General features: G+C 40.8%; 1 protein-coding gene across 1 annotated transcript in view; it reads right to left on the bottom strand.

Moving 5' to 3' along the window:
- Positions 1-946: 946 nt before the first annotated feature.
- The window catches only part of PDIA5 (protein disulfide isomerase family A, member 5), a gene marked incomplete at its 5' end in the record, with an annotated part of 88020 nt that continues 78490 nt past the window's right edge, over positions 947-10476 (bottom strand). The window contains 2 exons of the mRNA XM_010081545.1: positions 947-1155; positions 4136-4270. Coding sequence (XP_010079847.1) covers positions 1075-1155; positions 4136-4270 — 216 coding nt within the window. The remainder of the gene's footprint in view (positions 1156-4135; positions 4271-10476) is intronic.

Below are 10476 nucleotides of genomic sequence, written 5' to 3'. Positions count from 1 at the left end.
GCACTTCCAGATCAACATTTTTTTTTAATCATCAAGAGTGTAACGCATTTCAACTGCTGCTAATACAGGTTTTACAGTGATGATTTTGACAGAGATTGTTTATGCAACTCCTTATAGAGCAAACAGGAAAAATCCCACGTACAAATGCAGATAAAACTTTTGGCACGTAAACACGTAATATACATAACCACTGCATTATCAAAAGTATTATGCACTTATCAAAAGAGTTGAACATAACACTTTCCAACACATATTTGATATGGCCCAATCATAATTTGAAGGGAGACTGTATACCCTATAACGGTAACTGTACAGCCCTATAATGTAATCAATCTTGCCATAACTTAGAGGCATTTGACAATACTGATGCCAAAAAAGGAAGGTTTAGTTTAATTTTACCCATGCTCTGCTGATTTTTTATGCTTGGTTTAATTAACTCAATACATTCTATAAAGATATGTAAACAGTTCTGATTTAAAGACCAGAAAAATTTAAATGAAATCAATAGATCTGGAATGATCAATGTTAATGTCTTCGTTAACTCAAATTCCTTATTTATCCCTGAGCACCTTAAAATTGTTCCCCCAAATCTCACTGAAGAACATGTAACTATTTCACAAGAATGTAAAACTGCAATTGGATAAATCTGTGTCTTACAAGTCCCATTATCCTTCAATGGTTTAAAAAACAAAACAAAACAAAAAAAAAACTGCGTCCCCATCCCTTTGTTTTTTACATGTACTGCAATACCTTAAAAAAAAAATTCACCCTATCAAACAAGATCATCTACAGACACACTACAGACTACAAAAATATTGCATAGGAGTGTCAGTGGACATAGTCTCACAACATGAGAGAAAATGCTAGGTTTTCTTTAAAACATTATGGCAACATTCTAATTTATTTTCCTTTTAAAAATCAAGTGGTTTCACTTTATTTCAAAATTGTACAAAATGGCCATGGCTGTTTATAAAAAAAAAGTCTCTGTCTTGAGAATATGTGAAGTCTCAGGTGCATTAACAAAAGACCTGGAACCATTCACAGTGCAGCGGAAAGCTTCTTTTGAGGCAGAAACTACAATTCATCCTTCTTCTTTCCTACTCTTTCATGGTCTCTTTCTCTCAGGGTTCGCATGAAAGTGGTGAATCCAGACTCCTGGTTTTGAAGAAAGAAAAATATGCGTCATATTTTTACAAACAAACTAAAACAATGCGTCAAGAACACTTTTAGCTTCTGTATCCCACAGCAGAATATAAACTAAGGAACAGTTATTGCTTCTGCGTTGCCTCATTGTGCAGTGCTCTGGTCCAGTGCCGCTCTGCCGGAATGCCACAGGAAAAATATCCACACAGATGCCACATGTCAAACTTTGAAAAGATGGGGCACAGACAAAAAGGCCCTAAAGCTCATAGGACAATGTAAAATCTGTCCCTAGAAATGCCATCAATGTCTATTTGTCAAAAACACTCAAACACATTTTCATGCCACATTTGTATGCTACCTGTGTCACTCTGAAAGCAGTTAGTGGATCAGTTGTTGGCTCTACATACATTTGCCACTGTTCCTCATCCCTTAACAGTTTTGATAAAGATCTTTCTCCTTTTCCGCACATTCAGTAGAAGAGAATTACTTTTTTTTTTTCAAGTTACTATCAAAATTATTGTAAAACAATTTCAAACCTGGATGCCTAGATGCTGACCTCTGTATTTCAACAACTTACAATTTCTGATTTCTAAGGCTGTAGGATGCCAGCACTTTCCTTTTCCAAGGAAAGCTCTGGGCACATAACACAGTTGCAGGCATTTCAAAAGGCTTAAATACATGGAGGTGTGAGCACCTGTGTTTGAACGCACTGTCCGCTGGTACACAAATGCTGTAGTTGTCAGGGCAAGTAACACCACTTTTACTGTTAAGCAATCCCAAAACATGCCAATCAAAACTGGTGATAAAGATGGAAAATATAAAGAGGTAGAAAACCACAAACAGAAGTCCATCTTTGACTTAAAAACAAACAAAAAACCCCAGAACTGGGAAGATTTTGGAAGGCTGAACAAAAAACGCTTCTAAAACTGTTCTTTATTCTTTCATTGAAAAAAACTTGAAGTGACAAGTTTTGTCCATACATCATCTGAAGATATCTGGAAATCACTAGCTCCCATGGGAGGATCCCAGTTTTCAAAGCTGTGTGTCTGGAAGTAATTTAAAGTACATTTGGGTCAGAGGGTGTCCTGACTCTTCCTTGCTTGAACAGCTTGGGGTGAAATGCCTTAAAATCTCTGCTCTGGAATTGCAATTCCCTTGGAGGTGTGAAGGACCACTTACAGGCTAACGCTGGGGGTCATGCTCTTCCCCGTAGCCAGTGCTCCAGTGTGGGCTGGCAGGGAGCTGAGAGCTCCTGCTCTACTGGCCATGGCTCCTGCTGCCAGCGTGTCACGTTCCTCACACAGCAGCTGACATCACCTCTCTTCTTCTCTGCCCATATGAAATGATGATACACCAGCTGGACCACACAGAACTAAGTGCTTGTGCCAGAATCAGGTACAGAAAACAGGTCCCCTGGCTCCCAACTGCTCTCTCATGAGATTTCTTTTACAAGGTAGGAGGTGGCTGGCCAAGGTGGTTCAAAAGGTGCTGCCATGCCAATGAGAAGTTCTTTTACACCACAATCCTTTGTTACTGACACAGATGTGTGAACAGACCTGGAAACTCCAAGGAAAGCACTGTGCCTCCAGTGTTAGCATGACAGGAGATAACAAAACCTAACTTGATGCTGCACAAGCAGAAGACTGCAGGTCCCAGGAAACGTAGAGGGCAACACAGATGCCAGCAGCAAAGAGACTGTGATGTTCCCGTTGCGTAATTTAATGCTAGCCAAGAAAGGGCTGGCTGCACACAGGGGATTAGTCAATCCACTTTCCAGCACAGGCATAATCATCTCTCAACTGCTGTGGCCTGTCTTGCTAAATTATTTTTATCAGCCACCACAGATCCTTCCTTCCATATATAATTTCTATAAGTATGGGACAGAAATACAAAGATTGCAGCTGAAATTCTACTTAATTGTTGGCTACTGCACCCATCTTTACTTCTAAGATCCACCATTGGAACTAAACACAGTAACCATCACAATGCCTGGATCAGCACCATAAAAGGCTAATTACTGGGGTCCTAATGCTGGATAGAACTGGGAGGCGAAGTTCCATTAAGACTTCTCCAAGATCCTGACTGACAAAGAGCTTCAGAATTTGGCTTTTTTCTTCATGCTTCTCTATAATTTGGTGAGCGGTAGTAGTTGCAATTTAGGCAAGGCTCTTTTATCAAAGTCACTGGATGGCTTGAAGACCCCAAGTTCTTCTTGCATACCCCAGCTTCTCCAGGCAGTCAATCACTGCTGAGAAGTAACCTCCCTCTAGGAGGTTATGACAAAGCATGCACACAAATAATTGGATTGCTCCCTTATTTTCAGGCAGTTTGCAATCACGGAAGGCACTATGCCATTTCTGCCCCTTGTACTCATAGCATATAATTAGTTGGCCACAGCAGGACGAAAGAATGAAACTTCAGCCCATGGGCTAGATGGCACAATTGGTCTTTTCATCCTGAGCTCCAGGAGTGAATCTGATTCAGGGAAAATGAGGTAGTTAGTTTCCCCCAGTCTCCAAAGGACAACTTTTTCCATGCTATAAAACCAATGGTCTATCATCATTTGGCAGTCTGGTGGACCCATAACATGTTTGCAGTATACGTGCAATCCAGATCCAAAACTGACAGAAGCAGGTTCTGTATTTTCTGGCACTTCTGCACCTAGTAGCAGCCCATGAAATAAACCCTTCACTTTCACTCTGTCCAAATGCACTTGCAGACTTTAGCTTAAAGAATAAAATATAAAACAAAGCATTACCAAATCTACTCCTTTTTCCTCTTCTTCTATTCCTAAAATAGACCAAGCATGTTCTTAATGCAGAGACGTACTGGGGTGTGGTACACAATGATTCATCCATGTCAGACAGTAACAGAAGCAGTTAAACATCCTTTCAGCATAGTAAAAATTTACTCCACAGTTTTCATTTGCAAGGCATTACAAGCAGAGGAGACTTTCCTCCCTGTATCAGGTGAGACTCTTGCTTTCACTTACCCCTCTTTCTCCAGTATATTTTTCCACAAATTTCCCGTAATTGTAATAGTTGAAGGTGGGATAGCCATCAACCCCCTCCTGCTTGCACAGGTCATGATTCTGTTCTTTGGCACAGTCCACTGCAGCATAAGCAATCTGAAATGCAAGAGATCAGCATAAGGCAGAAGACAAAGCAAGACTCTACTTCATGGTTACACTGCTGCAGCTTAGACTTAACACTAAGAGAGACCCAAGTCTTCTGCCAAAAACACAATTGCTTTTGTAACAGCTCAGATGTGGAGGAAAATCAGAGGATGGTCACCAGGCCAAGCTATGTGAATGGAAGAGCAGAAGCCTGCTTCCTCTTGATGAAACGCTGCGCTGCTTGCACAGCACCTGGCCTTACGCAGCTGCAAGGTGTTCAACTCACAGAGCAGAAAATCGCCTCCCTAGCCTCCCCGCTGAGCACTGCGTTAGACTCTGAATGGAAAATCCAGAGGCTGTGTTAGTAAAACCAAATCCAAACATGGCAGTTACAGCTCTGTCATGCTGCAATATTTTTCCTGCACTTTGGTTTTACATGATCAACAGTGAGAGGCTGACTTTGGTAACAGTAACGACACCCCTAACACAACCTCCTTCCTGTGGCACGGCTAATGCTCAGAAAAGTTACCTCTTCTGTTCTTGGACAAACATGGCTGGTCACTTATGCAGGCTATTAACAGATTAATGATTTCTACCCCAAATAAGCTTTTGTAAACTCCATTCAGTTCTCCCAAGGTCAGACGTGGATGGGTGAGAGGCCAGAGCACTGTCTACTGAGTAGTGCAAGTAAAGCAGTGAGTTGGTCACTTGTACGCTCAGCCTGAGTTTATGTTTCCTTTCCTGTCTTTTTTCAGCCTGTCCTTTAAGGTATGGACCGTACATTTTGTGCAGTCATTAGCAAAGCGGGCTTTAATTCCTTTCGAAACCTCTAGATGCTACTGTCTCACAAACAAACCCCGAGTAGGCAGCAGCCTGCCGTGCTCCCAGCCTGTTGGCAGCAGAGCAGCACCCTCCGTCCTGCTGCTTCTGCACTGGCAGAGCGGGGAAGCGCAGCCTCACAGCCCCAGAGCATCAGCTCAGACTAACTCCAGCTTAGAGCATTTGATATTTGAAACCTGAATCTGTGAAGTATTGAGGAGGGGCTGCACTTAACATTTCTAATGCCGAAACAAAGTGCAATCCACAGGCTTCTACTTAAAGCAGCCGAGCCCTCTGCTGTGATTTCACACTGACTGTTCCCACGAGTGGCAGTCCTGGCTCTGACTGTACGCTGCTCCTTACGCAGGCTTGCCTTCGCAGCCCCGTTACACACTCTGCTGAAGAGCAAGCAGGTTTAAGTACAAGCTATGTAAAAAAACCAGAACAAATTAGAGGAATTATTTTTTCGATTGTGGGTTACAATGCAACAAGTGCCAATTTTGTAGCAGCCACATCTTAACTTGAAATTTCCGTTCCATAAGCCTCCTTCAAACAATCTGATCAAAATACCTTTTCCTTGCATGACTTTAGGGTTGCAGTTGAACTGTTCTTCCATAATTAAAAGATCACTTAATATTCCACAATGCCCTCCAGTTTCATGGTGACGCTGTCAGAACGAGAAAACCTGATCTCATTATCCTAGCAGTAATTAAAGAGACTGGCAAAGCCAACTTCAGTTAATTTGCTTGTTTTGTTTTGTCTTGTCTTTGAAAGCCTGACAAGACAATATTCAGTAAGATCTTGCTTGGGTCTGTCTTCAGACGGAAAGCACTATATGAAGTGAGCAGCGTTCTTTGGTTTCTGTTTTCCCATTTTAAACATTAATAAGGCTATTTCAAAAACAGGACTCTTGAGAGCTGCTAAAACCACATATGATCACACTTGGGTTTTTTCTTTAGTAAACAGGAAAACTACTCATTCAGGGCCAGTTAAAATGAAAGGTTTGGTATAATACGCTGCTAAAGAGTTTCTTACAAGTATTTATGCCTTCCCGACCTTAGCAGCCAGCCAAAATTGAGAGCCCTGTTGGCTACTTCTGTGTAAAGGAAAGCTTACAACGGAGAGACACATTTAGTTGATGTCACAGTATTAATGCAGAAAGAATACTGGAAGTCCTGGTTCCCTGGAAACAGGAAGAATAAATAAAACCGTTTTTTTCCTCACTGCTCTAAATATCACACAGGGAGACATTACAGCCAGAAAAAGGGGAAGGTGTATGTGCAGTCATCCAGGTCTTAGTAGCTGGTTTGAGGCATGAAACTGTTGTGACTGATGACCTGTCTGTTCTGAGACAGTGTCTTGGGCATTAGGAAAACTAGTTTTCAATACATTGGAAAGAAAATAAGCCCTCTTAATCTGTACCTCTCTGGAAACATCTAGACTGTCTCTGGTTGGAGCAAAGAGCCCTATTTCACTTACAAAAGGCTTTTGTGAGAATAGCCCCAGTGAGGAGAGGGCATGGTGGAGGAAGGCAATGCTATAAGGCACTGTTAACCTTGCTCAGCACATCTTTATTTGTTGCTTCAGATGATGGATGGACTATAAGGAGATGGCTTCTGAAATAAATGCTTAGTAGTCTGCTTGACATACAGTTCTTTCCTATAGCAAATGGAAATCTAAGCTGGTCCATGTGTGCATTTGTTGTACACTGAAATAATTCACAAAGATTGCAGTCTAAGTCTGGCCGCAACAGTCACATTAGCCTAATGCTCTGCCTAATCTAACAGGTCTAACGGCGAGGGACACATACACCTGGAGTAGCATTTGGAGGACACATCCACGGTCTGTCATTCACTGAGAAGCTCCTGATGCAAGCTCCCACACAGACCCACAGACTCGCTGCCACTCCTGCAAACATAATTTTGAGCCCAGCTCTTCAGAACATACATTCCCGTTCAGTTATTTTTACAGACAGTGAGAGAAGAGAAACAGCAGTTTTCCAAAGCCTTGTAACTCATACAGACCTGAGCAAAATTTCATAGAGAGACATCTAATTCCCAAGACTGTATCCGACGCTGCATTTTTTTTGCCAACAGTAGCTGTGTAAGAGTACTTATGAGAGCTTGAGTGATTACTTTAGAGTGGAAATGTTAAGGCAGCCTAAATATAGAGGTTGCTACCATCTCTACGCTCTCATTACCATAGCATCACAGTCCTAATTGTCTTGCCTGTCTCACAGCAGAAGATCAAATATATTGCACTGCAAAAAAGAGAAAAGTAATGCTGAAAAACACTTGTAGCAAAACACACTTCTGGACTGAGGACCAATTTCAATCTCAAGTCTATCAGCTTCAGACAGCTGAACTCCAAGACGTATCAGAATTTCAGCAAACAGCACCGATGCCCTTTGCTTTGTTCTGTTTGTAATATTCACAGTCCGTGAAAACAAACTGCATTTTTGGTAGAGGAGACTCTTACAGCAGTAGCTGAACTCCAAGACGTATCAGAATTTCAGCAAACAGCACCGATGCCCTTTGCTTTGTTCTGTTTGTGTTTTCACGGACTGTGAATATTAAACTGCATTTTTGGTAGAGGAGACTCCTACAGCAGTTTTGAGTTAAGATGAATCACTTCATGACTACACCGAAAGGCTGCACATAAAAAGAAGTGGTTCACAAAAATAAAGGCTTTGCTTGAGTCCTGGCTGAAGTGAGCAGTGATATAGAGGTTTTCCTCTCATTCTCAATCTTCTTATCAATGATCATTTCTTCCTGCATCATTAATGAAGGAACCTGAGTCAGGAAAAATAACAACCCAAAAAACCTCTACCTAAACTGGTTAAAGACTTCTGGAGAATATTGCTCTCAGAAATGATTTTCATATTCAACTACCAGCAGCAAGTTACATGCAGTTCACTGGAAAGCATAGGTTAGCAAGACCTATATGCTTTGCCTTGTAAAAAAACCTAACTCTATTCAACCAGAAACTTCAGACAGATCAAGCATAAGACATCCCTGATATGTATCCAGGAGCCAAGACACTTGCCATCATCTCTCATGAATTCCATCTCATTAAGAGGGAAAAAAACCTCTCAAAATCTGAGAGAGCAAGAAATTCTCTTAACACTGATTTAAGACTTATGTGTGTATATATATGTATATTATCGAAAAACCCAGCGTAACAGCTTTCAGGAGACAAGACTGATTTTATGGAGATTTTGATTATCAGGGCTAATATTTAATTTCTTAAGCTTTCCTAACTTTCCTATAGCCAGAGGGAAAAATCCACTGAAAAAAAACATTTCAGGGAAAAAAAAACCATAACAGCTATACCTGCAACACGCAGAAAACTCCACGGGGTTAGGTATTCTCCATAACCCAAAGCTGTGCTGCCTTAAATATTGACCATACATCATTATATACAAGTTCTCTCCCCAGAGGCAATGCCGTTCAGGTTTATCACCATCCTGTTCCAGTAGCTGTAGCAGGAATAGAATAGTTATCAAATGCAAAGATAGTCAATGAGAGACTGTGGACCCCAGAGGAAGTTCCTTGGAATTCATTCAGCCTTCCTGATGTTATTGGTAGTTCCTCACAACTAGTATGCTGCTTATAATAATTAATAATACCAGGGTAGTATGCATTATAATTAGGCATAAAAAATTAAAAAAAAATACCAAGTCAGTATGCATTTCTCCTTTATTGCATAGTTAGTATAGTTTAACACAACTCTAGCAACGTCTGTGACTGGAAAACATCTTCACCTTAAAAATGAAGTCCCACAACAGCGTTTCATGGTTTTACCAAAGAAGTGGGAGCTTAACTAGAGAGTTGCAAGCTTAACTCTGCACAGCATTAGAAAGTGAGCAATGTATGACCAGCCCTGAAGAGCTCTTAAAAAAGGAAACAGGGCATGGCATATTGTTCAGATTGAAGTGGTCTAATCATGAATGATGAGCTGTTGCAAAAATCAGAACTTTTCATTTAGGTGCTTAAATAGAAGTGGAGCTATGCTGAAAATGTGACCACTGATCTCCATGTGCCTCAAACCTAACAGAAGGATGATGCCTTATTTTTTTTACTGTGGAAGTGTTAGAAGGAAAAATAAGTACTTGCAGTATCATCTAATCATACATCAGGAATCACAGTTCCCTTCCGACAGAATTACAAAACAACTTTTTGCTCTAGAGGGATCTTGCAGGTAAGGAACACAATTACATCCAGCAGTTCAAATAGATGTGTAGAAAATTGAAAGCGGGATCCCTTGACCTTCCAGGTAACTCCTCCTTTCTATTCCTAAACGTCTTTCATTTTAACAGTTTGTCTCCCAGTCACCATATGATGATACAGTAAAAATACCCCCTGCAATCCTAGTTGCTCTCCTGTTAAAATATGTACTGCCACACACTGGTTTATTGATTCAAGGAAATAAATCTCTGCTGGAGCTAATATTGACTTTTTTTATGAAAATGGAAGTGAATAACTAACTGAATATTGATTTGAGAGAGGAATGATATACGATAAGCTTAAAAAAAACTAAAATAAAAGTAAAATTGCAGCATGGAAAAGAATGCTTCCAAGCAATGGCTTTAAAGTATAGTCAATTCTAGATGACAATTACCCAATTATTAGAAAAAATGTCTGTTGTTACCAAATGTCTTAAAAGCACCTATGAATAAGACAAATGTGCATTCTTCTCTATGATTACTCCATAGGTTTCTATTTATATTACCTGTTCTGGATCCTAACAGCAGTTAAGAGCTGGCCTGCTAAAGCTTGTTGCGATTCAGCTACTGCTCTCAATGTGAAAGGCCTTGCAAATGGCAGATTCATTATGAGCTGCCCTGATGCGCCACAGCAGCATTACCATAGCTGCAATTCATCAGCTGTTCTCAAAGCAGGCCTGTTTGCAAAGGGAAGATCCATTAGCAGTCACCATGATGTACAGTGCTTAACATCACCATATTTAATGAGTCTAATTAAAAAGAAATTCAACACATGCTTTTTAAGCAAATATGGATCAAATTCTCGGACAAACTAAAATATTAACTCATTTGGATAACTCTATACAGTGATTTGGTTGGTATAATGATTTTAAACCATGGTTCAAAATGCACACTGGGGACTCACCAGTTTCACTTCTGACTTGCAGCCCCCCAGCTAGCACCCCAGCTCAGCCCATTAGCTGCACCCTCTCCAGCAATCTCTGCCACAGATGTTTCTGTACAAACTCACTAGGACCTAGTTGCAGCACTCTGATTTAGGTCAGTGCATTTGTACAGGAACAGTTCTGCAAAAATGGAGAAGATTGGTCAAACAGCAGCCCCTTTGAGGGAGTTTCAGAGATTTGTTACTGAGAGGCCTTGAGGAGTCAAGAGCTTTCCTTCAGCAAATCCAAGC

The sequence above is a fragment of the Pterocles gutturalis genome, unplaced genomic scaffold, assembly GCF_000699245.1.
Source record: "Pterocles gutturalis isolate BGI_N339 unplaced genomic scaffold, ASM69924v1 scaffold20686, whole genome shotgun sequence".
Taxonomy (NCBI): domain Eukaryota; kingdom Metazoa; phylum Chordata; class Aves; order Pterocliformes; family Pteroclidae; genus Pterocles; species Pterocles gutturalis.
Note: the sequence above shows the minus strand (reverse complement) of the source record. Positions and strands in the feature narration are given on the sequence as shown.